Here is a 24,130-nt window from a genome sequence, read left to right as displayed (position 1 = left end):
TTCCAGTGCCTGACCACCCTCTCAGTAAAGTCATTCTTCCTAATATCTAATCTAATCCTCCCCTGCTGCAACTTCAGACCATTTCCCCTGGTCCTGTCATTATTCCCTTGGGAGAAGAGGCCAACACCCACCTCTCTGCAACCTGCTTTCAGGGAGTTGTAGAGGGCAATGAGGTCCCCCCTCAGCCTCCTCTTCTCCAAACTAAACATGCCCAGTTCCCTCAGCCTCTCCTTGCATGACTTGTTCTCCAGACCCCTCACCAGCTTGGTGGCTCTCCTCTGGACACGCTCCAGCAGCTCAATGTCCTTCCTGTAGTGAGGGACCCAGAACTGAACACAGCCCTCGAGGTGAGGCCTCAGCAGGGCCCAGTACAGAGGCACCATCACTGCCCTACTCCTGCTGGCCACGCTGTTCCTGATACAGGCCAGGAGACGACAGGATGCTGTGGCCCTCACTAGAGCCCGCTGATAGCACCTGCCTGTGAATCGGGTGATTTTACATCTGTCTTCATGTTGTTCCAAGGCAACGAGTGGTTTATATTTGAAGAGTATGAATTTAATGTTATTGAAGCCTTAAGAAAAGGCACAGAGTGGGCTCAGCCCTTCTAGTTTTGCTCACATTTCCCAGGGCCAAGGAGGGTGAGTTTTGATCCTCTTTGGACATATCTCTACTCAAAGGGCGGTTGTGGGGGAGAGAAGAGGCAGGGGAGTTACAGCACTGAAAAGAAATCCTAGCTCTGCCCTGTGCCATTTTGCAATGAGACACTTCAGGCTGTGAGTTATGGTGCTGTAATTCACACCTCGTGCGTTTCATGGCGTTCAGCCGACTGCTTCACGCCCTGCGCACGTTGCGTGGATGGTTCCAGCTCAGCTCGCCCCCTGGCCAGCTCAGCCTTGGAGTGGAGATCATAGAATCATAGAATGGTTAGAGTTGGAAGGGACCTTAAAGATCATCTAGTTCCAACCCCCCTGCCATGGGCAGGGACACCTCCACTAGAGCAGGTTGCTCAAAGCCCCATCCAGCCTGGCCTTAAACACTTCCAGGGATGGGGCATCCACAACTTCCCTGGGCAACCTGTTCCAGTGTCTCACCACCCTCACAGGAAAGAATATCTTCCTAATATCTAATCTAAATCTCCCCTCTTCCAATTTAAAACCGTTACCCCTTGTCCTGTTGCTACACTTCCTGACAAAGAGTCCCTCTCTGGCTCTCCTGTAGGCTCCCTTCAGATATTGGAAGGCTGCTATGAGGTTTCCCTGGAGCCTTCTCTTCTCCAGGCTGAACAACCCCAGCTCTCTCAGCCTGTCTTCATAGGGGAGGTGCTCCAGCCCTCTGATCATCTTCATGGTCCTCTGCTGGACCCGTTCCAACAGGTCCACGTCCTTCCTGTGTTGAGGACTCCAAAGCTGGACACAGTATTCCAGGTGGTGGCTGCATGGAGATGGCCGCAGGGCTTGGCTCTCCCTCCGCTGCTTTTTATTTTGTCTTTCCCTTTGGCAACCAAAGCTGTGGTGGTTCGGGGCAGGCAGGCCTTGCATCTCCCTAGACTTTGGTGTAGCCTTACCTGTAAGCAGATCCCTGGTCCTAGCAAAAAAAAAAGTGTTAGGTACTTTGGAAGTTGTCTGCGCTGCTCCTGTTGCCTGCTGGAAACGTTTGGGGCAGTATGGGTTGGTGCCTGGGAGCAGCAAGCAAGGGCTGAAGCCTGAAGTGGGTCAAGAAGCTGTAGAGCACCTCCATCTTTTCTCTCAGTCATCTTCTTCAAATCTGCTTTGTAAGAGCCAATGCGTGGGGAAAGGATTTTCAAACCAGCTCATTATTAACGAGGTGCTTGGCAGGAGATGCATTCGTCCTGCAGCTCGCTTCAGGGATGGAGTAGCCCATTTGCTGCCCTTGGGTGGGACAAAAGCTGTTGCTTGCTTGTCTGTCTCTCAGGACACCTGTGGGGTGGCAGAACGTTTCTCTGCCCTTCGGCCAAACTGACTGTCCAACCCATCAGCCTCATCACGCGCCTGTGCCTGGGGGTGATGGTGGTAAAGCAGCTGCACATCGAGAGCGCTGCTCCGAAGCTGGCAGCTGAGCCAAGTCGAAGAGGAAGCGTCTCTTAAAAAATGCCTGTCCTCTTCCCAGGCTCCATGAGCACAAGTTACTGCTTGTTCCAAGGTCACTTAAAACCAGGAGCTCGCTTTGATCCACTCTGTGCCCATGCCCTTGGTGCGCTGGCAGTTGGGCCTGGCCGGCTGTCAGGATTATTATCTTTGCATGTCTGCTTCATGGTAAATTATAGTGGTGCCTCCAGCTCCTTCCTCTGGTAGCACTTCGTAAATTGGAATTTCAAATTGCTCTGGGGACCCAGGTTAAAAACTTTGAATTCTCTGAATGAGGATTGGAGTCAAATCCTCATTTTTTTTTTTAAAAGGCTCTGGCACTTGGAAGTGTTACATCGCTATCAGTTGGACCCAGTGGCTGTGACAGAGACGTATGGCATCCAGAAGTCCCATCAAGCAAAGCAGCTGCATCCAAAAGATGCTGTGCCGGTGCTCATGTGCCCTGCAAAGACACGGGGCTGGCCCAGCGTAGCTGCTTTGTGGACCACCATGGGCTGCATCATGCAGGAGACACATGTCACCATCAGTTTTGGTATCTCAGCACCATGGAGGCCTTTCCTTACTGTCACCTTAATTTCAGCCTTGTAGACATTAGATGCCTGTCTAGCGTAGGATCCTCCTGCAGGCAGAGGAAGGGACACCTCCAGAGATGGGTGTCTGCCCTAACCATGTACTTAGAGAGGGATCTGAAATGAATAGCTTTGACCAGTTTGAAATCCTGACTTTGGGATGCATAAAACTAGGACTTTTTCCCCCAAATCCTGCCTAGCAAATTCCTGCTGTCTCCAGATGCTCTATGTGCAGCTGTATAAGTTCTTGAAAGCCTGCTGTTACAGACTAATTCTGCTTGACTTTGGGTGGCCACTTAAGCAGTTTTAATAGAGTTTCTCTCCATGGAACTTTAGTAATTCCCTTTAAGTGGCCAAAAGTGGGAGAATACTCAGGCTTGGGGATTGAAAGGAAGAGGTTTGTTTATTGTTCCAAGTAACTGTAAACCTGGAATTTGACAGAAATGCAAACGCATACAGTCATTTTGCTGATTCATATTTTATTACTGGTTTCGATAAAGCATATAATATAAGCATTGCCCTAAAAGGCTTATTTCTAAGGTGACACATGCTGACTTGCAGCCGCACGCTCTCCTTCCAAAAATGAGTAACTCTCAGGGTATGTGTGGCTTGTGGCTGGGTTGCGATAGGTAAACGGGAAGGAATTAGTGTGGTTGCCATCACTGCCACCCCTGACAGCTCTGACAGAAAGTGCATTACCAAACAGCAGTGTGTGTCTCCAGAGGAGATGTGGAATTTGCTGGGGGGGAAGCTGTGCGAGTGACAAAGCCCAGCCCAGGGTGATTGAAAATCCCTGGGGATGTTCTTCTCCCCAGCACTGAAAGGGTCCGGGCTTCTGGCAGGGAGCTAAGGTGATGGCTTGTGCCAGCACGTGAGCCAGGCTTGGGGGCTGGTTTCTGATCGTGTCCTTTGGCCAGGGTAGTTACAAGTACTGAGGACAGCTGCATCCCTAAATTTTACATCCTTTTAGGGGCCCATCTCCTTTGCCCCTCTGTACAGTCTGGGGAGAAGTGGGCTGGTTTGGTGGGCAGTGGAGGTCAAGAGCATAGCTTGTGGTACAGCCTGGAGACTCCTCTCCCAGCTCCTCAGCTGGGGACACAAAGTTAGACAGTGTGACTGTCCTGTCCAGCAGCTATCCACGTGCCCAGCAGTTAAATATATTTTTTCCTACCGTAGGGTCCTTACATTTGCAGGTTTTAAAGGGAGAGTGATGTTTTGAGCAGAAATGCCCAGAGCACGGTATTGCTCTGGGCTGAAAAAGCATATCCTTCGTATCCCTGTATCCCAGTGAGGCAGAGCAAAGCTCGCCCATCCGCAGGACCCGCAGCCAGGTGTGCCGAATCAAGGTGATCTGGAAAGCGGTGAGGATGGCTGTGTGTGTCTCCGTGTGTGGCCCAGGCTGCAAATTGCAGAGTTGGAGAGGGGTGGGTTTACGCCGTGATAGCCCTGTGCATCTGGGGCGGGAGAGGGTGTTCCTGCAAGTGGGAAGGCAGGAAGCCAAGCGTGGGAAAAGGAGGGTAAAGGAGGAGGATTGTGAGAAGAGTAGGAGGGAAGGAAAGAGCAGAGACAATAGTTCAACTTAGCAAAGAGGCAGTGATTGAGGGTGCAAGGATTTGGCAGAGTATCTTCCTGAAAACCCTGAAGTTCCACAGGAAGAAGGTAATTTTGGTTTAATTCAGTGCTGTGCCCTGACAGGAGGGATCTGTCCTGCGCGGGACTCTTGCATCAGTTTTCCTGCCTTGGCCAGAAACACTGAGGGAAATAAGAAGGGCTTTCCACGTTTGCCTCCTCTTTGGCATTTTGCAGAGAGAGTCAGTTATTTATTGCAAGATTAGGACACACAGTCATTTTCTTCTTTCACTCTTCTCCCCGCAAGAAACTTGGATTTCTCCTGAGCTTGAAATCAAAGGTCACTGCAATGAAAGACATTATTTCCAGTGACTTCAGCATTGCATCTTTCTGGGCTTGGGGAAATGCGTTCCCTTCTTTCCAAGAGTTGGTTTCACGTTGTCGGGATTGTCTTGTAGAGAACATGTCCATTCAGTCTTAACGTATATGTGATCGTGCAGTATAATGAAAGCTCTACGTGCTTTGCCTGTCTGTTGATTGGTGTTTTCATTTTGAGAATAGGTTTATTTTTCACTTGACTAGTATTTTGCCATTAAAATGCAAATAGTCATCTGTCAGCGTGTTACGCTGGCAGTTTTGTGATACTTTGCTGGTTGATCCAGTTAATTTCACCTCAATTTTTATCCTTCAGTCGTGCACAAAAAATGTAGTTGCACAAACTGTATGGAAATTAGAAGAGTGTTTCAGAGTTATTTTTTGTCTGGTTTTGTAGATCCCACTCAAAGTACTGTAAAGCACTCAAAGCACTCAGATCTGTCTTTGTGAATCCGAGGGTCTCTTAGTTTACATGAACTATGTTTCCCTCTACTCAAAATAAGAAGAAAAAATTATCCCACTATTCTATGGCAAAATCCCGGGAGAATTTCCATTATTTGGACTAAGAATGTCCCAGAGCTTTGTCATTGTTCTGAAAGGGCCTGGAGGAGTTTTGCTCCCTTTCCCAGGCCCTTGCTTTGCTTTTCCAACATTGCATCTGGGGGTCATATGTAAGGTTACAAATCAAAGCCGGAAGATTTGCATGCTAATATAAACTCCATGCAAGCGTTGGTGCCGAGCAGGAATCCTGAAGATGAGAAACCGAAAAGGAGGTTGGTTTTAGCAATGCCTCTTTGCAGCTGTGAAGCTGACTGTGCAGGGAGTTTTTGTCGTTTGTGTGAGTGAAGCTACGCACCTACAGTGTGCAATAATCTTCTCTGTGCCTGTACTCTTTCCTGTGAGGATGGTGAGACACTGGAACAGGTTGCCCAGAGAAGCTGTGGATGCCCCATCCCTGGAAGTGTTCAAGGCCAGGCTGGATGGGGCTTTGAGCAACCTGCTCTAGTGGAGGTGTCCCTGCCCAGGGCAGGGGGGTTGGAACTCCATGATCTTTAAGGTCCCTTCCAACTCTAACCATTCTATGATTCTATGAACCAGGGTCAGCAATGTCGTGGTGCACTCTGTCTTTGCGTGGCCACAGGCTGTGTGTGCTCCATAGCTGGGAAGGCACATCAGTACAACCCTGCCGGTGCAGTGTAGATGGGCACTCGTTCTTGGAGCAGAAAAAAAGGTACTTGGAGACATGTCCCACAGGCATGAGTAACTCTGTGCAAAGATGTGTGAGATTTCGTGTTAACTGGAAAACAGTAATTTCCAGATCATGTTTTCTCTCTGTGTCGCATCAATCTTGATGCATTTAACACAGCAGCAAGCAGGTTCTTGTTACTTCTCATTTGACCAAGCTATTCCTGTGTTCCTGGCCCCAGGGCACTTGATGACAAAAATCCTGTTGCCTTAAATATGAGCAGAGCTCTACTCATCCTATTTGGAATATCCCCCAAGTCCATTTTTCTTGTGCCAGAATCAGTTCAGCTGCTTCGCTCTTCAGTCTCTCTATTCTGAAAGCATCCTTCTGATATTTTAGCAATGCCTCTTTCATGTGAGGTTTGATTCAGCACCATTAAGGGAATGAAACTCTTCCCATTGGCTTCCGTGGGTCTGATGACTCTGTAATGGCTGTCAAAAACAGATGCGGGTGGTACCCATTTGGACCAGGACTTAAATCACAGACATTGCCCTCATCTGGATGGTACCAGCACTGATCGGACAGCAGAGTGGTCTCCTATAGCTGAAGCTAGAAGGATGCGTTATAAACTAAGGAGGGATTTTAAAGGAACTCATAGCTGGCCTCAACGCTTATTAAAATTAATTTCAGTGGAAGCAGGATAAAGCCAGTTTTGGTTCAATTTTTAAAATCTGTTTCTGCAGAGAGAATAAAGGCAGGGGAATGAAATTATCTTTATTTTTGAAAATAATTTTTAAAAGTGCTATGTCCCTTTTGCATCCATCCTTTACTGTGCAGCCAACACGATGGCTGTAAGAGATAAGTGTCTGGCTAGAGGGACCTCCACCTTATTTCCTCATCCAGCACTGGCACTGAGGACTTCTACGTTGAGCCAGACGCTTCAAGGTTGGTATGTTTCTTTTCAGAACAATTTCAACTACAAATAAGTTTCTAAAACCAATTTAGTGAAATTGATGCAATTTTTGTATTCAAAATCTTTCAGTGAAACTTACTTGAAGGACTTGAAATTCAAATATGAGAGGGTCTATTTTTCCTGTTGATTGTCACTTTCCCCAGTTCCTTTTCCTTTTTTGAAGGGAGCTTCTATTTTTTTACCAGGACATTCTCATACTTTGGGGTCTTCATGAAACACCAGCTGCCTGCTGGGGAGAAGGACACAAACACTGAGTTAAAATAGTTTATAATTCAAGTGGGATCTAGATTTAAGAGGCAATAAGCTGAAAACTTTTTACCTTCAAGTGCAGCTGGATTATTTTCATTTGTGTGCCATCAACAGCCTCTTTCAGAACCAGGTGGAGCATTTGAGAAGGCCATGAGGGAGCCAGGTTTCACAGAGAGCCTGTATGTTCTTATTTCCATTTTACGTTTGTCACTCTGCTATTCTAATGCTCTGGTGGCTTAGATGTTGTGTTTTCTAATCGACTGTCAACTCTTAAATGGCAGAAGCTCAGTCCTGTGGTTACTCTGTTTCACAAATAGTTCTATCACACGTGGAAAGTAAATGCAGGTGGATAGAAACAGATTGGAAACAGAACACACGTCCACATTGTGCCACAGATGCTCAGTCTCCCTCATGCATGTATGTAAGTCCAATAGGTGGGTATTGTCCACTTCCCTTGTCCGCTCTTTCCTTGCGGAGTGTGGTGGGTTGTCCCTGGGTGGACACCAGATGCCCACCAAAGCCACTCTGTCACTCCCCTCCTCAGATGGACAGGGGAGAGAAAATATAACAAAAGGCTTGTGGGTCGAGATAGGGACAGGGAGAGATCATTCACTAATTACCATCGTGGGCAAAACAGACTCAACTTGAAGAAATCAGTTTAACTTATTACCACTCAAATCAGAGCAGAATAATAAAAAATAAACCCGCATCTTAAAACTCCTTGCCCACACCCTTCCCTTCTTCCCAGGTTTAACTTCAGTCCTGAATTCTCTACCTCTTGCCCCCAGGTGGTGCAGGGGGGCAGTAATAGGGGTTGTGGTGGTCAGTTCATCACACGTTGTCTCTTGCCACTCCTTCCTCCTCACGGGAGGACTTCTCACACTCTTCCCCCTGTGTGGGGTCCCTCCAGTTCTTCACATTCTGCTCCAGCGTGGGTCTCTTCCATGGGGTGCAGTCCTTCAGGAACAGACTGCTCCAGCGTGAGTCTCCTGCGAGGTCACAAGTTCTGCCAGCAAACCCGCAGCGTGGGCTCCTCTCTCCACAGGTCCGGAGGAACCACCAGGAGCCTGCTCCAGCATGGGATCTTCACAGGGTCACAGCCTCCTTCAGGCATCCACTGCTCTGGCATGGGGTCCTCCACAGGCTGCAGGTGGATATCTACTCCACTGTGGACCTCCATGGGCTGCAGGGGAACAGCCTGCCTCACTGTGGTCTTCACCACGGACTGCAGGGGCATCTCTGCTCAGGTGCCTGGAGCACCTCCTCCCCTCCTTCTTCACTGCCCTTGATGTCTGCAGGGCTGCTTCTCTTGCGTATTCTTACTCCTCTCTTAAGTTACTGTTGTGTAGGTTTTGTTTCCCCTTCTTAAATATGTTGTCCCAGAGGCGCTGTCACCATCACTGATGGGCTCAGCCTTGGCCAGCAGCGGGTCCGTCTTAGAGCCGGCTGTCATTGGCTCTTATCAGACATAAGGTAGCTTCTAGCACCTTCTCCCAGAAGCCACCCCTGGAGCTCCCCCCACTACCAAAACCTTGCCACGCGAACCCAATACGCAGAGAAGCTGCTCTTCTGCTTCCTGGAGCTGGGAGGTGGTAGCAGGGGAGAGACCAATCTTTACTAGTCCTGTTTCTTCTTCTCTTTCCATAAGCTCCAGTTACTGGATATGGTAGAGAGAAGATAGGAGCCGTGACAGGTCTTTGACGTGACGTGACCCAGGGTATCAGTTAAAAAACAAACAAAGCCCTGCTAATGCAGCACAGATATTGCATGTCTGCAAGAATTAGACACGTCGTATTCTGCTCGCACATCCCTAAGAGTGAAGTTAAATGAAGTAGTCAAACAAGCTCAGCAAGAGGCTCAGAGGCGGTTTGTAACCGAGCTGCAGGGCCCCCAGCTCTTCCAGTTCTGCAGCTCTCCGGTCAAGGTGTTGTCACAGATCATGGGTGCAAACACCACTTTTTACATTTTATGCCTCTCACGGCCATGCAAAGAAATGCAGTGGGGAGGTTTTTCCCCTTTTCGCCTATTGCTGTGATTGTGTGGGACTTGTGAACGTCTTCTTAGCAGGAAGGTGCTGTGGAGGCCTGAAGCCAGTGCTTAAAAACCCGAGTTGGCAAATGCCAAAAAATACTTGAGGGATGAAGATGAGACTTAAAGAGAAATTTGAACCACGATCTTTGAAACCTCATCAATGTGGGGAGAAAAATATGGGAGGTGAAGTATTGTCTTACTCTGCCTGTGTAAACACCACGAGCTGGATTCGTCATTCAGACACAGCCCGGTTCCTTGTCTGGTCCGTACCCCTGGAGCTAGGAAACCAGCAAAAACATCTAGCCAGGTGCCTCCATACTCAAATGAGCTCCTCTTCCTGTGTTCCCAGGGACGTCTGCTGGCTGGCTCGAGGCAGTTGTTTGCTGTTCTCATTTGTGTTTAAGTACCAGGATTTGGCAAAGAGAAATGGATTTCATCCCGGTTAATTTTCCACCAGGAGGAAGGTCTGCGCCTATATAGGATGAAGCAGTGGTGGGGTTTTCTACACTAGAAAGGACCCAGCTTTGAGTCTTGGAGCATGGCTGGATGCAGAGCTAGAAATGTGTTTATTTTTCTTGTGCACAGGACAGATTTGATGTGATATGGCTGAAAAGCGAAGCAGCATTAATCCGGCACTAATCCTCTTGCGTTGCTGTTCCGAGCTGAAACAAGATCAACAAAAGAAAACAGTGAAAGAGGGAAAACTCTCCTATCTTCCCGCCCCCCCCCCCCCCCTTTTTTTTTTTCCTCCCTCTCTTTGTATGTGTAATTAAACTGTAAATTAGCTTGGAAATTGTGATGCGAGCTGGAATTGCTGTGTCCTGCTTAAATTGCCCGTGTGGTGGCTGCTCAGAGATGAGAACTGGCGGAAGCTGGGGCTGTCCGCTCTGTTCCCTCCCAGCGCGCTGTAACTCGGGCTTCGCTTCCAAAACTCGGGTACGTGCAACATTTTGTCCAGGAGACCCGTGGGTCGTTTTGGCTTTTTCTCAGTTACGTTTCCCCCATTGGTAATGGAAACGCGAGCCGGGTAGAGGGATGTCCGTGAAACCACATCTGCTTCGTGAAAAAGGCAGACGCCCCGCACCTGTGTCAGCCCCCGTGCTCGGCGCTGCTCCCGGGCACCCTGCCACGGCATGGGCAGCCACCCCGCGAGAGGCTCTGCCCTTTGGGGCTGCCTGGGTTTCACGTTTCTTCTGAGCCTCATCTCTGTTTCTCAGCTCCGTCTTGAAATTCTTGGGGCGAGAACAGCTCCGGACTGGAGTTTGAAAATAGCTCTTCCTCGGCCCTGCCCTGGCTGAGTTGTGGTCCCTTGGAGACAGTCGCGCTGAAAGGTTGACATCATTTCGTGGCACCGGTGGTGGACTCGCCATGGGCTGAGGGTCTGACTTCACCTCTGTGGGAATTTCCCAGGTCTCACGGAGCTTTTCAGGGCCTTTTGGATGCCGGTGAGCTGGGCAAGGAGCCCACGCTGCACTCGCCACATCCAGAGTCAAATGCGACCCAAGGCAAGGGAAGGCACAGGTGATGTCTGCAGGAGGAGGGCTTCCATTCTCCATGCTTTTTCCTGGGGCATTTTACTCTCCCTGCTGCCACGCTGGCTCTTGTGTGGGGCAGGAATTGAGGATACTGTGGGTCCGGACCCTGGGGAAACCCTGGCTACTGGTGCAAGTGTCTTGTGGGGTGGAAGACGGTTCTTGATATCAACCACGCTGCTTCGGCCTTGTGGGCTCTGAAAGTGCTGTCTCTGGGCTGTCATCTCCCCAAATCTGGGTCTGGGCCAGCACTGATTTGCGCTCGTCAGAACATCTTTGACATTACAATGGTTATGCAAACGGTAAGTTGGTGCCATGCCCATACTCCGGTAATTTAGGGCGCAGGTGGATGTTGACTTTGTGGGGGACGGCTGCAGTCTGGGCTGTTTTGATGTAAACCCCACCAGCTCCGTGAGTTGCGGGGGTCGGGCTGACACTGCGCAGGAGAGGACCAGGTTCACGTGCTGAGCTGTGCTGGTGAAAAGTTTCCAGCTCACAGGCAGCGATAGCATCTGAATACGGGAGAAGAGGAGTGTCTCTTCCAACTCAATTATGATTCACTGGAGGACAAACATCCAACATTTCAATACGAGACTTTGAAGAAGCTGACATTCTCCAGGATAAAAGGAGCTGTCGTGATGGTATCTGCATACAAATTGCACCATAGCGTTGGTTTTTTGCATTCATAAAACTTTCTTAATAGCTGGTATTTACTGTAATTGCTTATTAAAGGTTAGCAGCACCCTCTCTTATGGCAGGCGTATTTCTAGTCTCTGCTCTGCAATCTTGTCTTTGCCAACAGCTTGTGTGTTTGTGGATGTTCTTATCTTGGTCTCATCAGACTGCTCCTTTCAGGCATTTATCTTCTACTCCAGCTCATCTGGCTGTAGAAAACAAAACATTAGCCTCTTAAAAGCCAATTGAAAAATCAGTCACATGAGAATAACCTGAATTCTTTACCTCTGGGTTTTGTGCCAGCTGGAACTGGGTGTTTTCCATTGAAAGCGAGACGTTCAATGGTAGAGACGTGCCCAATGACATTTGGGTGAATGCTTTTTGTAGTAGGGAGTCATCTCTCCTCATTGCTTGGTGTAGGCAGTAAAGGGAGAGCAGTAACTTCGGTTTGCAATCAATTTTGTGCTCTGTGATGGGTGAAATGAAAGTTCCCCAGAGGTAGAATTAAACAATAATTAGCAGCTGATAAAATTCCCCTGACATCCTGCACCTTCTTTCATGCAGCGTGAATATTAAGAGCTGCTTATCAAGCTCAGCTCCTGATTAATATTCTGCAGTTTGTTCAGGCCCGCTTCTTGTTTCTCTGAAGAAGGGTTTATTTTAAAATACATAGTAGACTTAAAAAAGACTGGATTTGTGAAATTAGGAATTGAACATTCTTAGTGGCTGAAGCATCCAGATTGTGCAGTACGTTGCTTGTAATTTGTACTTCAATTATTATTTCTTGCCGAGAACTCTTTTTTGTTGAGGATTTTTAAGGTGAAGCATTTGCAGCTGCATTTTGACTCCTTTAAGCTCATAAAGATGGCAGATACATAAAGCAGGTCTTTTTACCTGAAGTAATTAATTATGGTAGTCGTTCATAATTTGCAATCATGATTAAAGTTTAGTTCTGTGCATGTGGGGACTGTAGGGAAACACTGTACTTGCATGGAAGAGCTTGCTCCAAGACATGTGAGATGCTGTGGCATTATCTTCTTTTATCAAGAAGCAGCGTGCCGGAGGCCTGGGACTCTCCTGTAGGGAGGACCAGCCGGGTGCTGGGGTGGTGGCTTGTGTGGCTCAGTTCTGGGGAGCCATCGGATGCCACCGAAAGCCCTCCCTTGGCTCCGCAACCAGGTGGCGAGGGCGATGCAGGGCCTGCCGGGCGCTGGAGCGTGGGACGGCTCTCTCTATTTATCTGATATTTCCTGCTGCCTCCTTCTCCCGTTGTGTCCGCGTGACCTCAGGCTCCCCCAGGACTGCGTTTCTCATTCTCCCCGGGGATATCGTTGATCGCTTTCACAGCGACCCGTTGTAAGATCTGAGCGAGAAAATGTGGAGGTAAGCTGATGTAATGTTTGCTGCTCGTGAAAAGGTTATGGGTCCGGCTAAGGCAGCAGAAGCGAATAATCACCCAACTCTGATCTCTGAGGGAGAGAAATGTGATATCTAAGGCTTTTGAAACCTCTAGACTTTGCTTTTAAAATCTGGCATTTTACAGATCTTTCCTGAGTTCAAGCAAACAATGATTCCCCATTATTTTAAATGGTGGCTTTCAAGAAGCAATTTGATTTACGCAAACAAGCGAAGAAAATCAATAGTAATTTCAGATTTTACACCTGTGTCCCACCGTGCAGATTTTGAGCCCTTTCAATTCTCACTTCACAGAACTCAGGGTTGTGATTAAAGGCTTTTCTTGCTCCTGCTCTGATCTTCCCGTGAAATAGAAGTCAGTGTGTCTGCGTGCTGCCCAGTTCATCGCTTGCTGAGCTTGAAGAGACCTAAAGCTCAAAAATTGCTACTTTAAATGTGCGGCAAATTCCTGGCTCGACTGAAGGCGGTAGCAGTTTCATTCCTGCAGAGCCTGGATTTCAGACCTGGGACCGTATCTGCACCGGGCAGTGGGGTCCTTCTCCTGCACCAGACGCTTCCAACCCCTTGCCCAGGATATCCCTTGGCACCCAGCTCTGCCCGCTCTCGTGGGATGGGGGTGTTGTGCCACTGAACAAGGCTGGACTCTTAAAGCAGGGTTAACTCCTGTCCGGACTAGGTCTTGATCAAGCAGATTTTGCAGGCTGTTAAAAATTTTGGGGACACGCAGGTTTTGTGGGATCTGAAGAAGAGCATGGAGAAGCCTGAAGTGCCGTGAAATTCAGAAAGCCTGAATGTCTGCGGCATATCTGTCTTTTTTCTAGCTTCTGGAGAAAAGATGCATAATTAAAGAAAAAATGTAATCTTTATTTGCACACACAATATGTTTCTTCTATCTCTGTCTTGTCCTCTTTGTGAGAACCCAGGGCCAGAATTACAGTATCTGAAGTTGCTTTTGGATCCCAGTCAGCTCCCATCTGTCACGATCTGTTTTTAATCAAATGGGTTTTCCATCTGAAAGTAGCTGTTGGATAGAGAATGAGTAGAAATATTTGTGTTGTGAATTAGCTCAGAGTGAAGCTACAAACTTTTTTTTTTCTTTTTTTTTTTTTTCTCCTCCTCCTTCACAACAAACACATGGAAAAATATTCTTCAGTGTAGTGTGGCTGGCCTGAAAATTGGCAACAGCAGCTTCCTTCCCAGGCTCTGACTCCTCGGGCTTGTCTGCGAGGGTAAGATCTTTAAAGGGGGCCTGAAATCTTCATGTTACGGAGTCTTATCTCCCCTTCGTGAAGCAGGGCAGTGCTGGTGTCACCCTTGTGTCTATGGGTACCGCGTGAGGGAGGTTGTGTGGCTTGGTTTTTTCCAGGAGAAAAATGAGACGCGGCAGAGGAATAACCTGGGTTTGCTGACCCGGGTACTTGCAGTCTGTCCTTTGCCAGCCTCAATGGTCTCTGCTCTGGTGTGAGCAGCAGATAGGTTTAATCATAAATTAAGGCTTTTAGTCCTTACCCTCAGGCCCCAGATCTCCTTAGCAGCCTGTGCTCAGCGTGTCCAATCTCAAATACCATGAAACTGGGCTGCAGCAGAAGGGGAGCAAGCTGCCTCGGGGACTGAATGTGGTCATAACAAGCAGAGAGGAAAGTGAGGCTGCAGGACCTCCATGGTTTCCAGAACATCAGATGACACCTGTCTCCTACCAGGAAAGAAGGAGGGAAAAATCCCTCAGCGGTCCTTGGAAAAGCATTGTTAATACTGTTCTTCAACTTCCTCTAGGTGTTTCCATGCAATACCTTTTATTGTTAAAAGCACAGAAGCAGTTACCCTGCATCAGTGCCTTGGAAGATGGGTTAGTGTCCTGGGGGAGATGGAGAAGAGGGTGATGCTTATCCATCCCCCATTGCTGGAGACAGAGAGCTTCACTTCTGCATCCATGGCAAAAGGGAGAGTTCCTGCTGCAGCACTGGGGCTGAGGGAGGAGGGATGCTTTCCTGTTTCCTCTGCCAGATCCTTATCTCACTCCATATGTGAAACCTGGAAATTGCTTTAAAGACCCAGGAGCTGGCCTAGCTGTGGTTTCCATTACATTGGTGTTGCATAGTCACCCTCGGTGGTCACCCTCGATAGCTCCATCCTGTGTTTGCTGAAGTCTTGTTGCATATCTGTCATCAAGACAGCAGAACCAACATTTGGCCTGAAGGCTGGTGTATGAGAGCAGAATCTGGCTTGTTTTTTCCTTTTCTAAAAATGTTTTGAAGGTACTAAGGCCAAATGGAAACACTTGTGTGTTTTGTGCATGTCTATATATGTATATATGCATGTGTATGCATGCATGTGTGAATCATTTTTTACCACGTCTTGCAGCAAAACAGTGTGTCTGTAAGATGATTGCTCTGGGCTGGATAAGGGAGGTCCTGGGCTTGTTCTGGGCTTGTGTTGCTGTTTCCACCGCTGTACGAAAATAGTGTCACCGTCACTGACTTGCTTTATCAGACTGATTCAAAGATGATATAGGCGCCAGAGGTGCTGAGTGGTACGATGTGACTCAGCAAGGGCTGAGTACTGCAGGGTTGAGCTGTTGCTGTGCGTGTACGGGTGTGCATAAGTGGTTGTGTTGCGCAGCCGTAATCCCACGAGCCCCCTGGAGCTGGGTTCCCTTTGAATTTCCTTGTTGAACGAGAGCCATGTCTTGCCTGGAAAGAACCATGGTCACATCTCCATATACGTGGAAAACCTGGAGCATGGGGTTGGAGATCAGCAGCCCGTGATGGGCTGTTACTTTAGGAGCAGAAGAGCTCTCCTGACTGTGCCTGCAACGTGCCCTGGGGCCCTCCATACAGAGAGAGATAGAGGGCAGGGTGTGCTACCAGGGTCCAGAAAATGTGCTGTTGCTCCAGTTAAAGATTTCATCCCAGGGAGAGCAAAATTAGTGGGAGCTGGTGATGAAGATGGGTGGGAGAACACCGGGCGCTTTCCTGAGATCCCTACTGAAGGCTGCTACAGGGCAATGGCTTTAATTTCATAGAACCATAGAGTGGTTAGAGTTGGAAGAGACCTTAAAGATCATCGAGTTCCAACCCCCCTGCCCTGGGCAGGGACACCTCCCACCAGACCAGGTTGCTCAAAGCCCCATCCAGCCTGGCCTTGAGCACTTCCAGGGATGGGGCATTTAGGCTAGTCCTGCACCCAGGGTTATATTCCTCACTGTGAGCAGGAGCGGCCAGTGAGGTGCAGCACTTACAGGTACTGACTGTTCAGCCTTTGGAGGTACGCTGTGCTTCAGAGCCCACCTAACTTGTATTTTCTTTTCTCTGAACAGGTCTACATCATCAATGTAACATGGTCTGACCTGACTTCCCAGATCATCTACCGGAGATACAGCAAATTCTTTGACCTGCAGGTAAGTCTTTCTTGTCTAACATAAAATATTATTTCTACTCATACTTCTAGTCATGTTTCCAGCTGGGTTAATAGTGCCTTTAAATAAGGCTTTGTGCTTGTTTGGTCTGTTACATGTCACGATCTTGAAACTTTTCAGACTCTGTCCTTGTAGGGTATAAGATAAGTGGGTGGTATGCTCACAGTGAGTAACTTGCACTGTAAAGACATTTAAAGCTGACATTTTCATGAATGGTTCCTATTGAAGAGGGAATCTAATTTTAAATACTTGAGATGCACTTCGAACAGAAAGGGAGCTACTTTTTGGGTCCCCAGAAACTACTTTACCCAAATTGCTGAAAACAACAGCGCTTTTGCACACTCCCACAGCAGTTCAGTAATGGAGATGGCAGTGGAAACCTTCCAGAGCCTCCTCCTAATCATCTACCCAGCCAGCTGGTGTCCTGGCTCCTGCTGTTTTGTACAGCTCCTTTGCTGTATTCCATGCCTGTGTATTTAGGTTTCTTCGAAAGCTTTCTTGCTGAATAGCTGCTGGCTGAAGTCTGAAGGCCACGAAACTGGAAAAGTCCAAATTACAAAGTTTCAGCGTGGCATCAGCTACTTAATTTCTGGTGCTGCTCCATGGCATCTGCATGGGTAGGGAGAGCTTTCTGGCTGGTGTCCTATTTAGCAATAATCCAGATCCATCCTTTGTATCAGTATCCCTCTGTAGGCAGCAAAAGTCTAATTGCCTGGGGTTATGAAATCTCTGTTTGGAGGTAGGTGAAAACAAAAGCTGTGGTTTGACAGACTCCTAAACTTTGGGGGAAATGTCTGTTTTGGGCTGGAGCTTGTGGTTGGAGCTGGGCAGTGGTTAGGTTATCAAGTGGGTCCTCACAGCCAGTGTTAAGGATGTACACAGCTGACTTGGCTGTGTCCTGGGAAATAACATTGAGCAGGTTTGCCATGGTAAATTAGGAAAAAAAAAAAGGTTCCTCCCTTGGGCACGTGATCTGAGATACCTTCAGGAGTTCTAGTTTCATCTTTGCTCCCCCTTTATGTGTCACTCCTGGTACTTGGACATCTGAAATCTCTAGCCTGTTTTGCAAGCTGTATGGGTTATGGCCTCCTGGAAGACAAGAGATGCATATTCTTAAGCTTCCTTTTGTGCCCCTCTCCACTTCTTACTGGCCTGAAGCACCAGGCCCGCTAGTCCCACTGCTGTGAAGAGTATGTCAGAGGCTTCTCTGTGTCTGATGTACCTGCTAGAGATGCACAGCTCCATAGTCACAAACGTTTGTTGTCACTGTGCGGATCGTGGCCAGAACTGTTTCTTTCTCTCTCTTCTTTCTCTTTTCGCCCCAGTTCTGTTTTCATGTATATGTTCTTCTGGGTCTCCTGGCCTTTCCTGGTAGGTTTGAAAAGTTCCCATCAAGCGTGGAGTTATCAATGGGGTTAGTGTGTTGGACAGGAAATGATGTCTCAATCAGGGAGTGAGTCCTGAAAGGTCCCATTGATAAGTGCAAGGGGGCCTAGCGCCAGTGGAAAACTCCTGCTTGCACAACGCTTCTCCCCCCACGAGAAAATACGACAAGAAAGTAACAAAATTCCCTTCCTTAACCCTTTTCCCTCCCAGGAATCTCTGTCAGGGCCACCACTGTGTGAGCAGTGACAGCTCTCTGATACAGCCTCTTTTGCTCTTGCAGCAGGAAGCACACAGTTCCTGAAACTGAGGTCTTCACTTGGGGTTTTCACGGTCTCGTCACATCGCTGTAAGCACGGCACTATGGCGATCTGTGCCTCAGTTTCCCAGCTGTAAGGTTCTCTGTGCTGAGGCTTGTCATAAGGTGCTTTTAGACCCCCAGAGGTAATTTTTTTTTTTTTTGCTATTATTTTTTTCTGGGCTCTTGATGCTGCCTGGGCATCTCTGAGGTGAGGCAAGTGAAAAGGACTTTGGGTCTTGAATTGCAACTCTAACGAAGTCTGCAAAGGGAGTTGGAAAAGCAAATTAAATGTTAGGGCACTTTGGGAAACCTTTGTGTTTTGGGAGACTTGTGGCTTCGTGTGCAGTGATTCTGGCTCAATGGCAAATGCTGGATTACAACAGCACGTGGATAAGCAGGCACAGAAAGCTTTGTGTAGAAGCTTTTCCATCTGCTTGCAATTGCTCAGACTTAATGCGTGGGTAATGTCTTGGTTCATGGTGGACCGACCTGCTTCTAGTGTCTCTAGCTTCAGGCAACTGCAACGGGGAAACTTGAGCATTTATAGGAAAATCCTCCTGGTATTGTAAAGCAGCTGTTGGAGAGCTTAGCAGTGGAGGATTCCCTCTGTTTGCTGTCTGAACCATGACTGGCCTGTAGTGGGGCTTTAGGCTGCTCTGGATCTTGCCTTGCAGATGATGGTTCCCAGTCGCGTTAAGGTTTCCTGAATGGAGGAACGATGTTTCCAACGGAAAGCCCAGAGTAGAGGCTTTCTTGATGAAAGTTGGAGAGCAACATGGAGGTACCAGCCCACATTCCCCAAATCCTTGAGGGGTGGAACCTGGCTCTTGGTTGTGGACCACATGGTAGGTGTTGGGGGTGCCATCTGCTTGTTGAGGATCAAGGTAGTCTCCTTAGGTCCCCCTCACTTTGCACCAGGTAAGGAGATGACCTGTGATTTCCAGATTTTTGGTGGAAGCTTGAACTTCAGATGTAGTACTGGTTGGCCCTGTGTTTTGTGATTTAATTCTGGCCATGGTGATGTGGCCCTAGCATAATCAATAGACTTTGGTAACATCCCTGCTTAGCCCAACGTGGCCCTTCCAGCAGAAAATGAAGCAAATGCTCAGTGAGTAATGCTCAGCTGATTCACAGGCACCACTCACGTCCACACTCCAAAACAGCTGGAGTCTGCAGGTCTCTGCCAGCTCCTGTCATCCCACTGTGTCCACGACAGAGCCGTACTTCAGGGCTTCCTAAGCCTGCACATGTCTCGTTTGCTCTTGGCTGGAGGTGGAGGAACAAGGGCTGACTTGTAATGACTTAATCAGGGCTGCAGTGCCTGGTGTTGACAGTGACACCGGATAGGACCCATGGGGGAACCTCGGGGGCTGCCCAGGGGCGAGGAGGGAGGAATACAGATAATTAATTTCACTACTGCAATTTCATGTTTCTCTAAAAAAGAGCCCACCCTTCCCTGAACGGCTGTCTCTGTGGGAAGCGGCTCAGTGGTTTTGAGAGCCCTCGCATTACCCGGTACTGGGCTTTTTGAAGCGCTTCCTAGCAAATCCTCTTCAGCTCTGCCGGCGGTAAGAGGCTGCTGTGTCCCAAGGATTCAAACCCCAGAAGTGTTTGGTGATGCTGTTTCAGCAGCGCATGTGCTTGAGTTGGGAGTCAGGCTGTTTTTCGGGATGAGTAAAAAGGCACCGTGGGATTTGAAAGCCGGAGTTTGCCCCATGAGGGTGTGAGAAGTACAGCAAACAGAACCCAGTGCAACAAGCCAAGTGACAGCCCTGTGCTGCTCCAGTGAGGGCTAGAGATCTATAAATACAGGCTTAAAATGAAATCAAGGCATTGCTGCATCATTTAATTGTGCAACGAAGTCACATCTGCTGAGCGTGGGTCAAATGATGGCAGCAGAATGCATGTGGGTGCCAACGTTTCAGTAGATAGGATTGAAAGTATTGAATTAACTCGGCAGAGATGGAAGCATTATGATAAATTGCTTGTCAAGTCCAATTATCTTTTGTGTTTCACCCTGGGCAGGCATTTGCACCTGAGCACCACGTGGGGTCAAAGCCACCTCCTAATGTAATATTTTAAGTGCTGCTTTCTCGTGCGCTCTGCACCGGGTGCTTGGCCCTTGCCTGCGATGCAGAACTGGGGAGCACGAGGTGACCATAACTAGGAGAGATGGTGATGTGAACATCACCTCTAGCTAGTGCTGACCCTCATGGGAGCTGGTGGCTTATTCGGGCACGTTCCCTGGACGCCGTCCGAGGTCTCCCACCATCGCTGAATTGCAGGTGGTGGTAGCAGAATTCTCTCCTGAGGAGGTAGTTGAGGTCAGCTATCCTCCTGTTGTCCCCAGAGATGCTGGGAAAGGTCACTGTTTTATTGGGATAGCAGAAAGAACATGAACCAGCAGTGTGCCCAGGTGGCAAAGAAGGCCAGCAGCATCCTGGCCTGGATCAGGAACAGGGAGGTGATGGTCCCCCTGTACTGGGCACTGGTGAGGCCCCACCTTGAGGGCTGGGTCCAGTTTTGGGCCCCTCACCACAAAAAAGACATTGAGGGGCTGGAGCGGGTCCAGAGAAGGGCAACGGAGCTGGTGAGGGCTCTGGAGAATAAGTCTGATGAGGAGAGGCTGAGGGAGTTGGGGGTGTTCAGCCTGGAGAAAAGGAGGCTGAGGGGAGACCTTCTCGCTCTCTCCAACCCCCTGAAAGGAGGCTGTAGCCAGGGGGTGTCGGTCTCTGCTCCTAAGGAACAGGCGATGGGACAAGAGGAAATGGCCTCAAGCTGCACCAGGGGAGGTTCATATTGGAGATAAGGAACAATTTTTCCACGGGAAGGGTTCTTAAGCCTTGGAATGGGCTGCCCAGGGAAGTGGTTGAGGCACCATCCCTGGAGGTGTTCAAAAGATGGGTTGCCATAGTGCTTAGAGACATGGGTTAGTGATGTTTTTTTTATCATGGTTAGGTTGATGGTTGGACTAGATGATCTGAAAGGTCCCTTCCAACCCAGACAATTCTATGATTGTATGATAACTCCTGGCATTTCCACTCTGCAGTAAAAGACATCTACAGATGTAAGGCTCATGTTTTTCTTGTTGGGAAGTGCTTTTGGAGGCTTTTAGCAGGATGGGGATTTGCAGTTGAGTGTGCACATAAATAATTACCCAAAGCATAAGGTGGAGAAGTGTGGGGATGCAGCCAGCTCACCCTCCCAGTCGCCATGCTGGGCTGGGAAGCAACAACAGTGTTTGCATGAGGGGTGGCTTTTCGTCCACTCCTCACCTCACCCTGCCCTTCGCTCAGTACCACCTTGGGCTCTTTAGAGATGCGATGATCGCAGTTGGGTGCTGCCCCTTGCTGCTGAGAAGCTCTCTCCCCAGCAAAGCCAACGGGGAAAATGTGACCGTGCTTCAGTGCCTGGTGTCTTAGCTTGTGTCACCAGCGGCTCATCTTCTGCACTTTATCCAGCGACTCCAAATGCTCTGCTCTGATTTCATGCCTGTCTTACTCCGTGCCTGGAGTCAGAGTATGGACAGAATCAGAGCATCAGCAGAGGGACCAAACCCTATGTTCAGATACCGGCCTCTCCGTTGCTCCCGTGAGGGCAGCTGCGTCTCCGTGTGTGGAAGATCCTTTCTCACAATAGCAAAATGCAGCTTTCTCCAAGGCAAAACACAGCGGCTGGCTTTAGTGGCATGCCATAATCCCACATTGTGTTTCTGGCTGTGTGAGATGCAAACGACATCCCCGCCGGAGCTACGGCAGGAATGTTAGGTAGGCAGATCCCCGTCTCTCCGCACAATGACCCACACAGACATTTTGGCTGCAAGGAGACATCTGAAATGTCACAATTTTGAAAAGGCAAATAAACAAGAGTCTGTTCAAGTGTTTGCTTTGTGTATCAGCAGAAAATTATCTGCCTGATGCGGTCTGCTGATCTAAGCAGGCTTTCTTCAAAGTGGCGCAGAAAGAGGAACTCAGTAGCAGCCAATTAGAACATTAAAAAAATAAAGAATATCAAGAATTTTATTAGGGAGCGGAAAGAGATGTAAGTTGTTTCCAGGCTGACGATAAAACATCAAGAGCTTCATTTGTTATTGCTAGGGTCATCCTGATTGTTTATAGTGCTGTAATGGAGTAACTGAGCGTTGAAGAGGACATTAAACAAAAATGGTACTAGTCGTAATTGCAGTTTGTATCTCTGCTTTTCTTACTCTGTCTGGAGTTCATCTGAACTCTGCTGCTATTGATCGTTCTTCCGTTACGTGCTCTTCTGTACAAACATCCCTTTCTCTGTCGCCCCGAGCTGTGTCAAATACTGTGTTGTCCGCTCTCACTTGCAGTGAGGTGGCTGGAGCTGCGCCACGCGGCTGAGCACCCTGCCTCTCACCGCGCCACTGTGATTTGAAACCCGGTGGCTTTGGGGTGCAGGCTTTCTGGGGCACAGCAAAGGGGGAATTGGCGCGGGGTGCTTGCGGGATGGGTGCCTGATGGGACTCTGATGGAATTGCGTATGTTCACTCCATTAGTTAATTTGGGTTAATCGCCAAGATGGGGACTCGCAGTCCCTGAATCGGGTGGCCTGGTGCAGTCTAACTCAGAAATGACTGTTTTTGTAGGACCTATGCTATGTCATGTTGTAACGTTCGTGCTTTTAGCTCTGCAGGAGCGGTGAATGGACAAGATCAAGCATGCACTAAATTTATCGGTGGTGAAGAGTATAGGTAAGAAAGCAACGGGGCAAGCGTGCTCCCGCGTTTGCAAATGCAAACTCCTAACCTTCACCCCGCCAGGCCTGTTTAGCAGGGTGAGGAGAGTCACCGCCTGGTCTTCTCAGCCATCCACAGCAAGTGGGGTCTCTCTGCAGTGAGTGGGTGCTCTCTTCCATAGGTGCCACCCCACATGTAGCTCCTGGCACTGTGGGAAGAGAAGGAGGGTGTTGCTGTGGCTCCGTGCGTGATGCAGCTTGCCCCTCTCCGCGTGGGAGGTTTGCGTTAAAAAGATTCCCAGCCTCTGACAAGCTCGGGGAGTGCTTCTGTTGGGCGACGTGTGTGCGTCTGAGGGTGCGTATGGAAACGGGCAGGAAAGCTGGAGGAGAAGGTGGGGTTGAACGGGGCAGGGGAGGAGGTGGGGAGGAACAGCATGGTCGAGGGTTGTTGCATCAAGGTGTGGAGCAAGTGCGCGGTGAAACATAAGGCAAAGGGAGAGAAAGGGAAGGCTTTACCTACTGACATTGTTCCTGCTGGGCTCTGTTGACAGCAAGGGATCTGGGCTCTGCACTCAAAGCTTGTGGCTCCCTCTGCTCTGGGCTGTGCTAGCCTTGGCCAGAATGGCCTGCGTTGCAAGGATCATGTTTCTCCTGCTCCCGTTCCCTCAATGTGGGATTCTGCACCTCAGCATCCTGGCCCTGCTGCAGAGATTGAGAGCTGCTGTGAAATCCTCATCCAGACCAGGGGCCTGGATATGGGCCCCTCCATACCTGACCCACAAGGTTCAGATGCCGGGCTTGGCTTCAGGGCCATCCCTGACAGTCACGGGGCTGTGAGGATGCAGTTACTCCAACAGTTGAGAATGTAGGGTTTGGTTTGAAAACAGCTTCCTTAAGAGCAGGATTGAAACTGAAACAAGCCTGGGAAAATTCAGAGGAAATCTGAACATGGCTCTGTCAACATGTCTGTTCCCAAAGGTCAGCGCCGGCTCCTTGGGGAGAAATGGCATGTCCTTTCTTCCGAGTGAACACAGGCAGTTGTCTGCTGGTGCTATCCTGGGCTTTGTGTGGAGAGGATGGCGGTGGCAAGGTTTGCAGGGGATGCAGAAAACCAGATTTGCAGGAGGAGCCCTGGGCTGGTGGCTGCGAGCGGTCACTGTGCCTGCCACATTTTGGCAGCTGTGCTGGGGCTCCTGCTGCGGCCACGCTTGTGAGACTTGGCTCTTAGGAGCAGAACCCCCCATGCCCTCAGAAAAATAGCCCAGCAGCAAACTTGCCAGTACCAGGCCAGGAATTGAGATGCCCCTGGAAAAAAATGAATATTGGGAATGGTTATCTCAGCTGATTTAAAGGCTATTTAAATACCATTTTTCCTTCTAGCACTCAGTCAGTGCCTTAGGATACCATCTGGCTTGGGGCAGTATCTTTGTCTTCAATGAATAAATGGAATTGTTTATAATTCTTATTTCCATCATTATTTAAATGTTTGCTTGGCAAAACAATCTGTTCAGCTTCCAGTATTTGTTTCTAAAGAGGTTTTACACGTCAGACAAAGATGAGGGCTATGACGGGGAAATGGCAAAGTGCCTGCCAAGCTACAATAGAGGCCATGTTCAATGAACTGCAAATAACCTGCAGTTGAGAAAGTGA

At 48.8% G+C, this 24,130-nt stretch overlaps 1 protein-coding gene across 2 annotated transcripts in view; it reads left to right on the top strand.

Moving 5' to 3' along the window:
• SH3PXD2A (SH3 and PX domains 2A) overlaps nt 1–24,130 on the top strand; it is a 272,406-nt gene that overhangs the window by 33,974 nt on the left and 214,302 nt on the right. For both annotated transcript variants that reach the window (XM_074159062.1, XM_074159061.1), the window contains exon 2: nt 15,997–16,077. In XM_074159062.1, the coding sequence (XP_074015163.1) occupies nt 15,997–16,077 (81 nt within the window). The remainder of the gene's footprint in view (nt 1–15,996; nt 16,078–24,130) is intronic.

This window comes from Numenius arquata, chromosome 15, assembly GCF_964106895.1.
Source record: "Numenius arquata chromosome 15, bNumArq3.hap1.1, whole genome shotgun sequence".
Taxonomy (NCBI): domain Eukaryota; kingdom Metazoa; phylum Chordata; class Aves; order Charadriiformes; family Scolopacidae; genus Numenius; species Numenius arquata.
The sequence above is the reverse complement of the archived record's forward strand: the minus strand, read 5'-3'. Positions and strand labels throughout refer to the sequence as shown.